Source organism: Juglans regia, chromosome 12 (genome assembly GCF_001411555.2).
Source record: "Juglans regia cultivar Chandler chromosome 12, Walnut 2.0, whole genome shotgun sequence".
Lineage (NCBI taxonomy): Eukaryota > Viridiplantae > Streptophyta > Magnoliopsida > Fagales > Juglandaceae > Juglans > Juglans regia.
This window is the reverse complement of record NC_049912.1, coordinates 8,779,541-8,797,999: the sequence shown is the minus strand read 5'-3', so window position 1 is coordinate 8,797,999 and position 18,459 is coordinate 8,779,541. Positions and strand designations below refer to the sequence as shown.

Here is an 18,459-nt window from a genome sequence, read left to right as displayed (position 1 = left end):
TGTGCCGCGGGGCTGGTTAAATGGGGCCCTTTCATAGCAACTCTCATCTCTATATCCGAATTTTGAAGCATCAGTTTATACTATTTTATAAGTATTAAAAGATCTATAAACAGTGATGAATTAAAAAATCTCGATGACATTCTTCAACAAAACAATTATGCATATATATATATATATATATATATATTTAAAAACAATAGGACATGAACAGTTACAAACAGTAGAAAACATAGTCACTCCTTCCAAAGTTACTATCTATAAGGATAATAAATCATCTACACCTCTCGAATCTCCCAAGAAATTTTAGTTTTATTATTTAATGAAATTATTATTATTATTATTTATTTTTAATTTTTTTTAAACAAAAATGTTCATTATATTCTTTCTGAATTGTTTTATTTTTTATTATTTTCTGATGGAGTGGCTAACATGTCAAGACGTTAATTTTTTATTGGTTCATATATTGCACTAATTCCACACGGTAACTGCACATTTAGAAATTTTAATGAGAGCTGGAAAGAGAGTTTCACTCAAATTTTTGAAATCACAAAGAGCAAAACGCGAAAACTAAAAATCTAGCAACTATTTTGGAATCGAAAGAGAGTTCCAGGAAAGTTTAGATAATTAGTTGAGATGAGATGAAAGTTTAATAAAATATTATTAAATTATTATTTTTATTTTAAAATTTAAAAAGATTAAATTATTTATTATATTTTATATAAAAATTTAAAAAATTTATAATAATTAGATGAGATAATTTGAAAGATCCTCTCAATCCAAATAAGGTTATTTATTTCTGAGTAGTACTACATGTACTTACAATTTTATTTATTCTTTTACTTACAAAATTTATTTTATTAACATATGAAAAAGTAAGTTTTTGTAAGTATATTTAGCATTTTCTTTTATCTCTTGTTTCGTTTTTATCAAATGGGTAAATGAGTTTTTAGAATTATGTTTCAAATTTTCTTTGAAAATAATGTGGATAAAACAGATTTTACAACTCTTTTTCACAAATGATACCTGTGGTTGAAAAAGCTTTTAAGTAGTTATGATCAAGTTTCAAATTAGTTCATCTCGGACGGAAAATACTTATGTGATCGTTGACCGTCACATCAGCACCAATTAGAAAACTCAGTTTTTATTTTACAAAATAAAAAAATAAGTAAAAAATTAAAAAATGATTTTTAATTTTAAAAATGATAAATTATTTAAAATGATAAATAAATTATTTAAAAAATGAAAAGAAGTAAAAAACATTAAATAAATTATTTAAAAAATAATAAATTCTACGTAAAAGTTTTACACCACACACTTATTTAAATATAATAATAAAAATGATAAATTATATGTATCGTGTACGACTTTTTTATAGCATTTAAAAAAAAAATTCATCCGGGGTGGCCTTTATTTTTTCAAAAAAAAAAAAAATCAGTCTTTTATAAATTTTAAAATTCAGTTTTGATTTTAAGATTTTCTTTTTTGCGCAATTTTTTTTTATTTTTTTTATTTTTTATAATTTACTTTTTATCTTATTGGTTCAACTGTTGATATCTTTCTTCCGAGTCATCTCTAAAACATTTGATTTTTGGTGAGGTTAATCAACCACGAAATTTGACATTCTAAACATAATTGTATTGTGAAAAAAATAAAGAGTTACAATTAGAAGATGAAATTAAAGAAAGATTATTACATTTATTTTTAGATACTTCATCTGGGGAAGAAAATATAGATGATGGGGAGAAACATACACCATATAAAAGGAAAATTCTATTTGGAGTGTACACACTGCATGCTACTTATGTGACAAGATTTAATTTGTAAGAAAATTTATAGATTTTAATCTTGTAAATTAAATCATGTCATATCAATAATATAGATGATGTGCTTCTCACACAAACTTAAAAATAAAATGAAGTAATGACAAGGAAAAGTAACGGAAAAGAGTTATGAATATGTAATAAAAGGAGAGATATTTTTTTTATCTTAAATTTCATAATTTTTAATCACACTTATTAAGGAGTGATAGTTTAATCATTTTATAATATTTTCAAGCATAAGATCATTCTCAAATCATAAATTTCGAGTCTTCACACTTCAAGTTGAGATTTTAATTACATTGTGTACTAGGGTTGAACAAGAATCGTCGAAATTAACCGTCGCCGACAACTGAACTCAAAAACTGATGGAGAATTGATAGGCTGGCGGTTCAAATATAAAGTAATATTTGTTGGTCGGTTCGATTCGATTTTGCCCATAATTGAGTTACTAAACTATTGGGCACAATTTTTCATGGGTTTCACCAATTTTATTGTCTATATTGAGTCTTGCATGATTTGGTGCAAATAAGTATCGATTGGTTGTCTCCTTCCTAAATCCTATGTCTACTTGCCCAAAATCGATCCCAAATCGCCGAACCGATCGGCACGGTCCGATCGGTTTTGCATTCCTTAGTGGGTCGGTTCAATTGGTTTTGGGCAAATAAAAAAAACTTGTCGGTCGATTTTGATTTTAGATCAAAAGCAAATCAATCGGTTCAGTTTTCAGTCCGAATGTGTACCTTCCATCAACTTTATGCACTAAATTTTGAACAAATTTCTTCTCTATATTCCTTTTATGAACCCCAATTGTGGAAAAAAAAAATCATATTATCTTTTAGGATATGAAACGATGGGAATATAGAATAGAGTCAATAGACACAGGATATGACACGTTATGGTCAAATTCAATACCCATATTTGAACTTTTCAAAAAGAAAAAAGTCACTAAACATTAAAGACAAAGTAAAAAGACCCAAAATTGATAATCAATGTAGATAAGGACTAGAGGTGTAAAATCAAACCGGAAAATCGGTCCGGACCGGACCGGACTGGACCGGTTTTATCGGTTTTGAACCATTCCAATTCGGAACTGATTTTTAAAATGTAAAAATCGGCCAGTTTCGGTCCGGTTCTGGTTTTGGGATTTTTTGGACCGGACTGAACCGGACCAGACCGGTTGATTAAAAAAAGTAAAAAAATAATATTTTTATATATAAATTTTATACAAAATATTTTAAATATATATTAAATATATATAAATAAGTTTTATATATAATGTATAATTATAAATTTATACATTAAATGTTAATTTATAATTTCATATATATATATATATACACATATATGAAATAATTTCATATTATAATTTATAAATTATTACATTAAATGTTAATACTAATATATAAGTTTATAAATAATACTAATAGTCTAATATAGACAATAGATTATAGTTATACTTATAATTAATACTAAAAGTTTTTATTAAAAGATTATAACTAATACTAATACTTATAATTAATACTAAAAGTTTTTTTTTTATAAACAAATTTTTAATGACAAATTGTGAAATTTACATTTTAAAAAAACTGAAAAACCGGACCGGACCGGACTGGAAATTGGTAGAACAGGAAGTACTGGTTTAGGAGAGTAACCGGTGCGTAATCGGTTTTAGAAAATACAATACCGGTACATACCGGTTCGGTCTTAGATTTTGTCCAAAACCGGACCGAACCGGACCGGTTACACCCTTAATAAGGACATATTGAAAATCTTATTATCTTATTTATGAGTTAAATTAAAATTGATATTTGATGGTTTAAATAACATTTAAGAGGAGGTTTAGATAGTGAGTTGAGATGAAAGTTAAATTAGACTATTGTTAGAATATTATTTTTATTTTGAGATTTAAAAAAATTGAATTATTTCTTATATTTTGTGTGAGAATTTAAAAAAATTATAATAATTAGATGATATTAGATGAGATGGGTTAAAAGTCTTTTTTGTATCCAAACAACTCTTTAAATTTTACTCACAAGTTGGCATTTAAATACATTAGTTATTATTGGATCATAATTACAATAAAAAAAAAATTATCGATATTATTTTATGTTACCTAATTTAATATAAGTAATACTAAATATAATTTTAGAACGAGTAAATTTTATGCAGTAATTTTTTAAAAATAGTTAGAGTTCATCGTTAAAAAACGAGATATTTTTCACGCAAATCTCAAATTTATCTATTTTTCTATTGAAAATACAAGATATTGATCTCCTAAAACTATACACATCATTTTCGAATGCAAATTAGTTTTACATCATCCATGCATTAAGTAAGAAAAAAATTGTTATTAAAGAGAATTTTTGCATATAAATATATTCATAAACATAATATTATTTTTGTGGAAAAAACAGTCAGCTGATGAGGGATAAGCTATGCGTCCACTCAGCAGTCAGCAACTCAATTCTCTCTCTTCCCTGTTCTCCGAAAAAGATTGTCCTTTCAGCCTGCAAACAACATCGGCGTCGTTTCCACACAAAATACGCATCCTTTCCCAACAACGTAGTACCAAAAAGTTAAAAAATCTCTTCAACTCAAATGATATTCCTCATCCCCAACACCTCAAAACCCTCAAAAACAAAACCACCTGATCGCTGGATATCCCACAATTAAACGAGAACAGGAAGACCCTGTTGTGGTCGTCCACTTCGAGAACAGGACATGGATCTTGGAGACCACAACCGCCGGTACCGGTTGGTCGGGGACTATATACTTGGACCGAGAATTGGATGGGGTTCCTTCGCCGTCGTCTGGAGGTCCAGGCACCGCTACTCGGGTGCAGAGGTCGCTGTCAAAGAGATAGACAGGACGAAGCTTAGCCCAAAAGTCAGTGAGAATTTACTCAAAGAGATTTCCATTCTCAGCACCATTAATAACCCAAACATTATTCGCCTTTTCGAGGTCATCGAGGTACAAACTGTTGTTGCTTTCTCGGTTCTCTTCTGCAGTAGACGTTGTTTTTTGTTTTAATGATAATTATAATTATACGTGGATTTTGTTTGGTGTTTCTTGGGGGGTTTGCAGACTGAGGATAGAATTTACCTTGTTTTGGAGTATTGTGATCGTGGTGACCTAGCAGCCTACATTCAACACCACGGCAAAGTCTCCGAGGCAGATGCAAGGCACTTCATGAGGCAATTGGGTATGATCAACCGTAATTTTACTTTTTGATTGTTACACGCCCAAAATGCCCAAGTGTAGTAGGGCTACAAGTCAGGGAATTACTTTTATTGTTAAAGGGTATTATCGGTTCTGCATGTTTTTTTAATTCAGTTGGGTCTAGATCAATGGGATGTTACAGTTCATGGGCCATGATTTGTTAATGCACTAGTCCGTGCGAAGTGGGTCAGTTATTTCCTAATTAATTGCAAGTCTGTAAACGCCTATTAAAGGCCAGCGTATTATGAATGAAGATTATCATCAGTTTGAATCTCATCTTGCCATGTGCAACCTTGGAGTGCCTGGCTACTCGAATTGCTAGAATTTACCTGAAATCATTTCCTAGACCATAACAAGTTGGTATCAGAGCCAGGTTCTTGCGATATGGCTGAGAGAACACGACTATCACAGTTATCTTAAACAGTAAACAATTTACAAGAGGGAACCGCTGCACTGAAGGAAGAGCAATCCAGGCAGGGAATGCTAATAGAAGGTGTGCTGCAGCAATTCAATAATTTGGCATCAAGCTATGATAGGTTGGTACAAATTACAACTAAACTCAGTTCAGGAGAAGAGACTTCTAACAATGTAAAACTAAATGCTAATCCTCTATTTGATGGACACGGGGGGATCCAGGCTAGATCTCTTCGGTTGAATTTTCCTCGCTTCGATAGGGGAGATCCCAGTGAATGGATCTTGAAGGCGCATCAGTTCTTCAATTATTTTGATACTCTGGAGGATCACAAGCTGGAAATTGCTTCTTTTCACATGGAAGGGAAGGCGCTGACTCGGTATTATTGGCTGAAAGAGTCAAGCCCAGTGACAAAATGGGGTGACTTCTTGGAGGATCTCCGCACCAGATTCAGGCCTTCGGCATACGAGGATCCAGTGTGTGCATTCACCAAATTGATGCAGACAGGGAGCGTAGAGGATTACCAAACAACTTTTGAGAACCTATCCTACAAAATAAGTGGGGTAAGTGAAGAGTTTCGTATAAGTACTTTTCTAAGTGGTTTAAAAGATGAATTGCGAATTATTGTTACCATGTTCAAGCCAAATACTCTTGTTGCTGCTTTTGGTTTGGCTCGGCTACAAAAAGAAGAAGTGACCGGAAAACAGTATCCTTGCCGAAACACTCAAGCCCAAAGCCCTTATGCACCCTCATTCAAGCCCACTCCTCTCAGATTACCTGGACAAAATACCATACCTAGATTACCAGCCCTAAATCCAGTACTTAGATTTCCAACCCCCCAAAACCCGATACCTAACCCACCATTCCAGAGAAGAAACCCTTTTCCCATAAAGTGTATAAGTCCCAACCAAATGCAGGAAAGAAGGGATAAAGGTCTGTGCAATTTTTGTGATGAAAAGTATCATCAAGGACACAAATGCAGTAGGCCCAAACTATACTTACTGGAAGGAATGGAATTTGAAGGGGAAGAAGAAGAAGAATTGGAAGAAGAAGAGACCTTTAACCAGCCTCATATAGAGGTCATACCTGTAGTTTAGCAAGCTGAACTATTAGGCATATCCCTGCATGCCATTGCAGGGACACCTTCTCCCAAAACCATGAGGTTAGTTGGGAAAATTGGTAAATGTTCAGTTTTATTGATGTGAATGTAGCAAGGAGGGCAAAACTACTAGTGGAAGAAGGCCACTTGGCAGTCCAGGTTGCTAATGGGGACATCCTTCCTTGCTTTGGTTGCTGTAAGACAATTATTTTAAAAATGCCAAGCTGTAACATTTTAGCCAATCTATTCTTATTAACCCTAGGAGGGTGTGATGTTGTGTTAGGGGTAGATTGGTTAAGAAGTTTGGGGACTATTCAGTGGAACTTTGCTGATTTAAGTATGAGTTTCTTTGTGGAAGGGGGGAATTTATTTTTGCAGGGTTTGAGGCTACCTGAGAAGGCCATAGAGGAAGAACATAGTTTGAGCAAAGCTGCCCTTGTAGAAGGAAGAGGAATATGGCTACAGTTTATGGAGATCAGTGATAGTCCAGGAGGAGCACCAGTAGAGCCCTACCATACAAGCTGTTTTGAATGAATTCAAAATAGTGTTTGCTGAACCCAATGGACTCCCACCCCCTAGGAGTCACGACCACCAGATCCAACTCCAAGAAGTAGCTAAACTAACATGTGTTAGGCCCTATCGATACCCTTATTATCAGAAAGAAGAAATTGAGAAGCTGGTCAGGGAGATGTTAAAGGCTAGGATCATCCAACCAAGTCAAAGTCCATACTCTTCACCAATTCTCTTGGTGAGGAAAGCAGATGGGAGCTGGCGTATGTGCATTGATTACCAAGCTCTCAACAAAGATACCATCAAAGATAAGTTTTCCATTCATAATATAGATGAGTTATTGGATGAGCTTAATGGTGCTGAGTTGTTTTCTAAACTTGACTTGCGATCGGGCTACCATCAAATCAGGATGAAACCCGAAGATGTACCCAAAACTGCATTTTGTACACATGAGGGGCATTATGAGTTTTTAGTGATGCCTTTAGGCTCACCAATGCTTCATCAACCTTTCAAGGGTTGATGAATGGGATATTCAGGTCGTATCTCAGGAAATTTGTGTTAGATTTTTTTGATGACATACTTGTGTACAGTAAATTTGTTGAAAAACATTGAGGGCATCTTAAAGCTATCTTAGAAGTTTCGAGATAACTTTGTTCAACTAGTCTTTTTAATACTAGCTCCGAACGAAAAACTCCCTTAATCGTCCAAAACCTCAAGATCTGCTGAAAGGGGGTGGGAGCTTCGGCTCCTCGCCCCCTCCCCTTGCCCTCTCCCTCTTCTCTGTCTAGTTTTTAACTTCTGTGTAGTGTTTTTATTTTTCTTTGTATTTTTAGGCCGAATAAGGGAGGATCGCCGTTCGAGCCTTTCCGGCCACCAGTTCTCTACACGCGCCCCACCGGTGTGAAGCCCAGCCGCCGATCTTCAAAACCTCCAAATCCGGTGTCCATCGGAGTGGCGCGTAGACCGCACGCGCGGGACGAAAATCCGGACAGCGTTGGTGCGTGGCCCTCACGCGCCACCGAGGAACCCTCTACCGACACCACGCTCGGTTGCTGTGGAACCGCTGGCTCCAGGTCTTCCAAGTCTGACCGTCGGCTTTCCTCCCAGCGTGAACAGTCCTGCACGAAATATTGCCGACCAAATGTGTACTGTTCATCCGTTTTTTTTTTGTACTGTCTTTTGTTTCGTTTCTATGTTGTTGTCCGTTTCAGTTTTTTGTAGCTTGTCTTGTTTTCTTATGTTGGTGTTGCTTTTGTTGACCCGAGTGAGGTTTGGACCCTTAGATCGGACGTAATCCGGGGCAAGGCTTTCGAGAGTGTGGGGCGATGCTACGGCCGGTGGTTATACGGCCGGGCTGTTGTGGTCTGTATGTACGCTGGGTGCTCGCTCCACCAGAACTCGAAATGACGATGCTTGCGGTGGGCGTGTCGTCTGAGGTCTCATCAGAGCTTGTGGTCTTGTAGTTGTTATTGTAGTTTTTTTACAGTAGTTTGTTAGTTTTAGTTATAATAAAATAGGAATAGGCTTTGGATTTGATGTCCATAGCAGTGTCCCGTACTCTTCTCCCCTGGGAGGATAGAGAGGACCTTTAAGTTCTGTTTTTACAGAGCGCTTTCTCGGGTTCGAGAAAGTTTGGTTAGAAGTTAAGACAATGTCTACTGCAAATGTATTTGTGTGTGGGGAAGCTACAGATCTGTTGAGTTAGTTGGCTTATTACTGGATTTTCTGTGTATTGGAATTTCTTGTATCGATAAGTCACACTTGTAACTTCGATTTCTTAATGAGATGAGTATGCTCCATTCCAAAAAAAAAAAGAAGTTTTGAGATAACACCAGCTGTATACTAAGGCCTCAAAATGTGTTTTTGGCTGTCTGGAAGTGGAGTATTTGGGCGATGTAATTTCCAAAGATGGAGCCAAAGCAGATCCATTAAAGATTACAACCATGATGGAGTGGCCTGAACCTAAGAATCCTAAGGCTCTAAGGTGATTTTTGGGTTTAACAAGTTATTACAGGAAGTTTATAAAGGGATATGGAAGTATTGCAGCCCCTCTAACTGCTTTACTCTAGAAAAATTCCTTTAAGTGGAGTGAGGAGGCCAGCCAAGCATTTGCAGCATTAAAGGTAGCCATGGTGACCCCTCCTGTTCTTGGCTTACTAGATTTCTCCAAGATGTTCGTGGTAGAATGTGATGCTTTTGGAAATGGTTTGGGAGTTGTTTTAATGCAGGAAGGGAGGCGCTAGCAGCCAAGCCTTAAAAGGTAAAAATATGTTCCTATCCACTTATGAAAAAGAATTTTTGGCTCTTGTGTTGGTATTTCGTAAATGGAGACATTATTTGTTGGGGCACAGATTTAAAGTAAGGACTGACCCTCAAGCTCTAAAGCATCTTTTGGAGTAAAAGGTTGGAACACCTTTTCAGCAAAAGTGAATAACAAAGCTGTTAGGCTTTGATTTTGGTGTGGAATATAGCAGTGGCAAAGGAAATAAGGCAGCAGATGCCCTCTCCAGCCAGACCAAGGGAACAATTCAGAACTAGAGGTGACCATGACTAATTATGGGGACGCCAAGGCCATTAGTATCGTTACAGTTAATTGGTGAGAAGGGCTCCATCAAGTATACCACCAAGATCCCCTGTTGCAGCAGTTACTCAACTACTACCATCAAGGTAATCTTGATCCCTTCAAGTACTAGTTTAGAGGAGGGTTCCTATTCAATAAAGGGAGGTTACACTTGGGAACCCTAAAGATACAGTAGGAGCAAGTCATGCAGCAATTCCATAGCAGCCCTATGGGAGGGCATATTGGTTTACAAAAGACTCACTCCAGGCTCAAGAGGGAATTCTTTTGGCATGGCATGAGAAGGGACATCAAAAAATTATAAGAGAATGCGAGGTATGCCAAAGAAACAAAACAAAAGATCTCAAACCAGTTGGGGCTTTACAGCCTCGGCCAATACCAAGTAAAGTATGGGTAGATATCAATATGGATTTCATAGAGGGATTGCCTTTGTCCAAGGGATACAGTGTCATCATGGTGATAGTAGACAGGTTCAGCAAGTACAGTCATTTCATACCAATGACACATCCATATACAACAACAACAGTCGCAAAAGCATTCATGGAAAACATATTCAAATTGCACGGCATACCGCAAAGCATAGTCAGTGATCGAGATGCAATATTCACAAGCAACTTTTGGAAAGAAATCTTCCACTTAAGTGGAACCAAGCTGCTAATGAGTTTGGCATAACACCCTCAAACGGACGGGCATATAGAAGTAATGAACAAATGGTTAGAAGGGTACCTCAGGTGCTTTACCAGTGATCAACTCAAAGATTGGGCCAGTTGGCTAGCTTTAGCCGAGTGGACATACAATATCTCAGAGCACTCTTCCACTGAGTTCTCCCCCTTTGAGATAGTTTACAGACAAGAGCCACCATGACTCCTCCCATATGAGCCTGGGACCATGGCAGTACAAGCGGTTGAAGACGAAATGAGAAGCTGAGATTTCAGTCTCACCCTGGCACGGGTAAACTTGCAAGAAGCTCAAAAAAGAATGAAGCTGTACGCGGACAAAAAGAGAACAGAAAGGGACTATAACGTGGGAGATTGGGTCTATTTGAGATTAAGACCCTATAGACAGATGACGGTCGTAGTGAGGAAAAGCTTGAAGCTTTCTCCAAGGTATTTTGGGCCTTTCCAGATCATTCAAAAAATTGGAAAAGTTGCATACAAGCTCGATCTACCCAAAGAATCCTAGATTTACCCAGTATTTCATATTTCTTACCTAAAAAGGAAGCTTGGGATCTAGGTAAACCTTAACCCTAGACTACCGACAGTGATGGAGAACGGCACAATGGCCCCCAAACCAGAGAAAATAATAGACAGAAGGCTCAAGAAAAAGGGAAATCGCGCGGGAGTTGATTTCTTGGTTCAATAGAAGGGAGCTAACAAGGAGGATGCCACATGGCTTATGCAGAGGAGTTGTGCAAGACATATCCCGAACTCGTGGGCGAGTTCTTCTGAAGGGAAGGGTTATATTACACGCCCAAAATGCCTAAGTGTAGTAGGGCTACGTAAGTTAGGGAATTACTTTTATTGTTAAAGGGTATTACCAGTTATGCATGTTTTTTTAATTCAGTTGGGTCTAGACTAAGTCAATGGGCCGTTACAGTTCATGGGCCATGATTTGTTAAGTGGGTTGTTATTTGTTAACGCACTAGTCCGTGCAAAGTGGGTCAATTATTTCCTAATTAATTGCAAGTCTGTAAACGCCTATTAAAGGCCAGCGTATTTGAATGAAGATTATCATCAGTTTGAATCTCATCTTGCCGTGTGCAACCTTGGAGTGCCTGGCTACTTGAATTGCCAGAATTTACCTGAAATCATTTCCTGGACCATAACATTGATTTCTTGGATTATAACTGATTTATTTTTTTACTGTGCACCCAAGTGGGTTTGTGCCTGACCTTACAGATGTCGTCTTTTGTTTTTCCTCTGACTTTTCAATTAGACAAAGGTAATTTTTTTAGTGGTTAGATTATTGGGTATATGCTCGGCTCAGTCTTATGCCTTGCTGTGGGCTGTGTAAAGGCAATCAAATCACTTTCATTAATGATTAGGCTAGTGGGTATCTTCCAATGTGCCGATTCTCAATAGCCTACTGCATTTTATTTCCCGCGGGTTCTCTTTGTTTCAGTCGTAACCAAAAATAAAATCATAAAATTTTGACCTTTAATTGTTAGTCTGGATTGTCCTGTGCAGCCGCAGGGTTGCAAATACTTCATGAAAAACACCTCATCCACCGAGATTTGAAACCACAGGTATTTATGTTTCTCCTCAAACTGGGATTTCAAACATCTGCTCTTTTGATTGATATGATGCTGAAGTCAAATTTAGATCTGGTAACCATGAGTGCCTCTGTACTATCCATGTTGTTTGTCAGAAATTAGAATGCTATGCCGTTGTTGGCTTGTCATCCTACTTCAGGTTAGAGTGTGAGAAGTTCTCACATATATATGATTTCTGTTATATGGTTAATTAGTACTAGAGGAGCTCCTGTGCTCCATACTGCCTTCTATTCCTTTTTTTTTTTTGTTTGCTATGTGTTCAGTTTTGTAAAAGCAAAGGCGGGACCTCTGAAGGAACTGAATGTAACTATCACTTTTTTTTTTGATAAGTTATCACTTAATAATTAATATGTCTGAAGGTCACTTGGTAAATCAAAGTTACATCCATAAGCATGGTTCTTATTTTGATGGAATAGTTATAACTTCTATGCCTGGATTGAGATGACACGTAATATTTTTTTGTGATTGGTTCGAGTCTTCCTGACTTTTTCTTCTAAAATCTGCAGAACTTGCTCTTGTCAACTAGGGAAGCAACTCTGATTTTGAAGATTGGTGATTTTGGTTTTGCAAGGTAAAATTGTTCTGATATTACGTCTAACAATTTCAAGAGCATTTCTGCATTAAATTGAGACAAACTGCAGTAACTATGGGGTACTTTAATCTCTGAAATTTCCTAGAGTAGAGAAGTCATCATTAACATAAGAGAGCTCAACAAAAACTTGTCCCAATATGTTAGCCTTGCCTATATGGATTCAACAAAGTTTATCGAGGTCATATGTTGCTGAAATCTTAACTTATCGAGTAAGGCACATGCCTAGGTAATTATTGAGTCTTAATCACAATTATATAGTATAAGAGATTATCTTATTAATTATGAGCCTTTTAATCCTCGGTAATTTCTTAAGTGTTTCCCTACATAATGTGGAATAATATTAATATGATGCAAAAGATAAAGCAAGGCGATAATATTTCAAATTTTTTTGTGCATGCTGTTGTTTCATTGACTTATTTATTTGGCAGGTCCCTGATGCCCCAAGGCTTGGCTGATACCCTATGTGGTTCGCCATTATACATGGCTCCAGAAATTATTCAGAACCAGAAATATGATGCAAAGGTGAAACAATATTAAATTGAATTCACATTGTTTCTTCTTGTAGATAGGTGTGCCGTTCTATTCTTATTCTATTGGTGCTGCCTGCAGGCTGACTTATGGAGTGTTGGGGCCATTTTATTCCAGCTGGTGACTGGGAAGCCGCCATTTGATGGCAATAGTCATTTGCAGGTTTCAAAAAAAATTATCTGAACTATTATTATAAGCTGAATTACTATATGAAAAATCATAAGATTTTCCATGCATGATCAAGCCATTAAAGCTAAAAGAGGGATGGCAATATGATCATATATGTTTTCTGTACTATTTCATACCTATTCTGATTAGTTGTGTATTACAGCTTTTTCAGAACATTTTAACATCAACTGAGCTGCAATTTCCACAAGGTAGTTTGGAAGAAATACATCCAGATTGTGTGGATCTTGTCCGAAGTCTATTACTTCAAAACCCAGGTACTCTGTTGGGGTACTAATTTATTATATTCTTTTTTATTTGTTTTGGGTCGGTTGGGTGAGTGGGGTGGGGTGTTGGTGGATGTTTGTGGATTTATTTATATGAATTAGCGGTCAACAATCGAACATACTTATTATTTGTTCTGCTACTAGTTATTATAATCTTAAGTCTTTTGCCTGTGTAGCTCATCTAGAAACCTCCATGTTTATCTAAACACTTCAATTTGCAGTTGAGAGATTAACATTCAAGGATTTCTTTAACCACAAGTTCCTACGGGAGCCCAGGTTATACTCTTACCTTCTGATGTATATAATTCATTGCGTTGGTTCTTTTTGGGTCAATGCATAACTATTATCTTTAACTTGCAGACCAAATGTGGAGGTTGAGTACTTTTCTCCACTTCAACCAATGAAGTCAATGGATGGGAATTTCAATTCAGTGCATCCCACGAGCTCATATAGCAGAAATCCCAAATTAATTACATCTTTACATGACAACATACTAAAGCAAGTGGAGTATGGTGACAATTCATCCATCACCAATAGTGGTCATGGGTTTACCCCAAATATTTCAAGTCATAGGATGGGGAAATCTGTCGATGAGGGATGTTCATCAGATCAGCGTCCAGGTCTGTTTCTCTTCTTAGGATGTTTCCCTTGTGTTCGTGCGTTGTTTGAAATTTCTTATTTGTCTTATCTATACAGTTTCTGATTCAGTGGAGTCTATTGAGAAAGATTATGTCCTTGTCAATGCTCCATTTGCTTCAGTGGAGGGTTTCTCTTATTACCTCGAGACTTCCCTGCAAGAAAAATCTACAAGCAGAGTTTCTCTTTATCCTTTGAGGAAGAATGACTTGGATATAGCTGTTGCAATGCAAAAAATGGAGCTGGCCGATAGTTCTGTTGGTGGTCCAGAAACTGCACAAAGCCATGGATCAGATCTCTTAGTGACATCAAATGCATCCTCTATATTAAGGGAAGCACAAAGACTAACCATATTGCATCCTTCAACTAGACTCCACTTGTTACATCACTATCTCGAGGCTCTGGCAGAACTCTCACAAGAAAAGGTTTGTTATATAGTGCTCTTGGCTTTAACAGATGTTGTGCTTATCAGATAAACAAGATGTGGTGCTCATGAATCAATCTGACGATACTGTAATAACATATGGATACACATTTTTTAAAAGCGAAGTGAAAAATACCTAGTCAAAAGGGAAGTGAAAAAAACCAGCAAACTAAGCCCTAAACCCACCAGGTCCGATCCCACAGAAACAAACTACCCCTCCAGAGATTAGACAACACAAAACCCTACTAGCTATGCAATGAACTCCACCTAAAGCCCCAAAAAGCATCACAAACTCCTCACACAAAGCAAAACAAGAACCGAGGATGCCATCCCTGATCAACACAAAAAAGGACTGAGGATGCCTCAATACGCTCACAATCAGTCTTCTGTGTAACTTTACCGGATTCATGCTACGGAAATCATAGTTGATGTAGTATAGTTTTCTTAAATCTTTGTTGCCTTTATTACCCATTTTGGAACCAAGGGCTGAGACTCGGTCCTCAAGGGAGTGACTTGCTTTGATGGCTGTAAACAAGGCCTCAAGGGACTCACGATACTCGTCCCAAGAAATTCTCACCACATGGCAGATATTCTTCAGTCTTCAAAACTCAAGGCAGAAATTTTCCCTTTCTTAGCCTTATTAGCAATTGGCAAACAAGTGCTTAATGGGAGGGGAACCTCTTCAGAGAACACTGCCAAGTCTAGGCCAGACTGAGAGACTGAAACCCCCCACCCCCCCAATCCACCCCTCATCACTCGTATCGAAGTTGACACAAGCCCTCAGCTTTTCCTTTGGATCCACAGGAGGATTAGCGACAACTGAACACTCAAGAGAATTAGCCACAACTCAGTGGGACATAAATAAACTATTGAAGCACCATTCAAACTAAGATGGGCAAGGGCAGCCCCACTTGATATCTCTGAGTTGGAATTACCCATAGGCCTAGCCATATATCTTCATTATCTGAAGTGGAAGAATGAACAACCATTTAACGAATCCCTGCAAAATCTAATACCCGAGGCGTGCTGTGAAGGGCATCCAATTCCTTTCTCCTTTCCGACTGTGTGGCTTTGGTGGTTCCTGGATAAGGTGATGCCTCTCTAAATCAAGGTCCATATCCATTCCTGAGCTATTACTAGCATTGCTGCGGTGGAAGAAGGGAAAGCCCATTGCAATGGACTTGTGGGATCAAGGTTTGGCCTCTCAGGGCAAATCATGACAGTGGAGATATGTGACGGAGTCACAACTACCTTCTGAACCACCTCTCATTGATCAACATCTCCTGAGACCTAAAACGCTCTGTATGAGATGGCTGAAGAAGGGGAAAGACCCTGATCAGATCTGGATCTGCCAATGTTCCTGTCTGAATATGAAGGTGTTGGGCCCATGGATTGCTCTTCCTTCTGCGTTTGGACCAAACCCTATTCCTTGCCAGCCCACAGATTTCAAGGGTGGTGGTTCTTTCTTGGGTATGAATTGTCGGGTGAAGACAATTGCTATTGGTTGTAGGTCTTTCGTGGAGGTGCTAGCTAAGGCATGGAAGATGCAGTATCGCAAGCCTTTGCTAGAGGAGGAGATGGAGAACCCTTGCTTTTTACTAAGCGCAGAAGTGAAGATGCTGAGTAATCCATGGGTTTTGCCCATGGTGCCAATGGCAGGGCTGATGAGTGATCTATTGGTTTTCTCAGTGGGAAGAGTCATGGTCGGACTGTTGGGTCTAGTCCAATGGTTGCCCATAGTCATGGACTTATCCCAAGTCTCTCTGTCATTTGCGTGTTACAGTAGAAGATGCCTTTGTTGTTAGCGATGATTAGAAGAAAATAAGTACTAGTAGGGATTCTCAAAGATGAGTTGGGGATTAAATTTTAACCAATATGGACTAGGGACTAAAGTTTATTGGTCTTTTTAAGAGGAAGGCCCAATCTGAGATAAGTGCCCAATGTTCAGAAGCTTGTGCTTATAAAGGGCATGAAACGTGCTTTTCACTTAAAATCACTTAAAGTGGCAATGTGTGGGGTGTACAATTGTGTATATGCTATAATTACCCGGTTTAACAGTAGAAAACATTATATATGAATCCCTTTGGAAATATTAGGACTTGTCCATGTGTTTGGTTTGGCATGGAAGTCTTGTTGTTTCTCGTTGCCGTCATTTAATACAGTTTCACCTGTTATTGCTTGAAAGTGGTTTTAAAGTTATACACATAATTCATCATCATTTTTTTAACGTTATATCAAGAGCATATTGCACCATTGGTCTGCATTTCAGAGCTCACACATCTGACTGGTAATTACTACCACTTGCAGTATGATGCTGGACTTTTTCTAGAATCATTATCAGTCGAACTAGTTGTTTTGGCTATATGGAAGAAATCTCTTCAGATTTGCAGTTCTTGGCTTACCTCCACCACAGAAGGTGAACTACCTGCAGCTAGTTCCACCAATGACTCCATACCTTATTTGGAAGGTGCAGGTTCGTCATCGAACTCTGGAAAACATATAGACTTTAGCGAGCCTTCATCTGTTTCCTTGTGGGCAGAACAAGGATTTCTTTCTGCATTTGATCGTGCAGAAAAGTCATCGTCTCATATCAGAGATATGGATGGTTAGGCTGCCTTCAACTTTCTAGAAGAAATATTTCTGTTCTCCAATTAGAGAAGTAGCTTTGAAATATACTCAAGTACATCAAATGTATTGCAGGTGCTGCTGAGATGCCAGACACAATGGAAATAATATACCAAAAAGCACTCGCTATTGCGACTAATGCGGCAGTAAGTAAACTTAAACTGTTTCCTCATCCTCTCTCATTTTAAAACCCCTAAATCCTTTTCAGAAATGAATCAGTACTTTCCTCAAACAGTGTTTGCATTCATTCCAGGTTGATGAGTATATGAAGAACAAGGAAAGGGCCGCAGCATTGTACTCTAAAGCATTGCTTCTGCTTTCATTTATTGTAAGAGAAGCAACGTGCCTGCCACTGAACCCACCTTTTTCCTTAACTGGTGCCGATATGAAGAGAATTCAGCAGTACATCATCAATTTGCAGTCTCATCAGTCTCGCTGCCTTGTGTCACAGGATCCTCATAAGCAATCCCTGCCGCCCCCTCGTGGCAAATAACATGGTAGTCATTCAAACAACAGCTTCATCGGGTTGCTGATTACTGAAGCAGCTGCTAGAAATGGTGGAAAGATTGCACTGTACAAATTTTGCCTATGGTGATGAGTTGGATATTATAAATCAACTTTTCTTTAATCAACATGATGAGTGAAATACTTTTGACTGGTGTCTGATGTATAGGGGATGTGATGTCAATAGTTGGTCATCTAGAATGAGAGAAATGGCCTCATTGCTTGAGCTTGTGTAAATAAATTTTTCTATTCTTTGTCCATACAACACTGTAAATATTATGACTAAAAAGAGCATGTAATATTATTTATTATCATTAGTAGTAGTAGTTTGCTAGCAAGTGCGAAGTGCCTCTCGTAACTCTCGTTTGGTTATATAAATCATCTGATCTTATATTATCTAATTGTTATAATTTTTTTAAATTTTTACGTAAAATATAATAAACAATTCAATTTTTTTTAAATTTCAAAATAAAAATAATATTAAAAATTTTTATTTTAATAATATTTTATTTCATCTTATCTTTGTAACCAAACGAGGTGAAAATGCATGCAATTATGCTGAATACAACATCAGGCTCGGTGGTTTTGGCTGAGGAAAGGCCACTGGTTTTATTTCTTTACTAAGGGTAGATTTGTAATATTATCCTCAGTTTGAGTTTGCTAAACGCTCGTGTAGAGTAACAAGTGTGTGGCCGAATACAACAGTTTGACGATGATACAAAGATGACTCTCAATCAATGGTATTTATTCATCTTCCCGAGTGTTTCATTCCTACAAATTTCTAGTCC

General features: G+C 37.4%; 1 protein-coding gene across 1 annotated transcript; it reads left to right on the top strand.

Moving 5' to 3' along the window:
* The first annotated feature begins 4,252 nt into the window (after positions 1–4,252).
* LOC109001415 (serine/threonine-protein kinase ATG1a) lies at positions 4,253–17,982 on the top strand. Its single transcript, XM_018978690.2, has 13 exons — positions 4,253–4,790; positions 4,905–5,022; positions 11,825–11,883; positions 12,417–12,481; positions 12,931–13,024; positions 13,112–13,192; positions 13,362–13,473; positions 13,704–13,758; positions 13,843–14,102; positions 14,179–14,543; positions 16,850–17,147; positions 17,243–17,313; positions 17,421–17,982. Exons 1-13 carry the CDS (start codon positions 4,542–4,544, stop codon positions 17,658–17,660), a joined length of 2,067 nt encoding a protein of 688 aa, XP_018834235.1. The 5' UTR covers positions 4,253–4,541; the 3' UTR covers positions 17,661–17,982.
* The last annotated feature ends 477 nt before the right edge of the window (positions 17,983–18,459 follow it).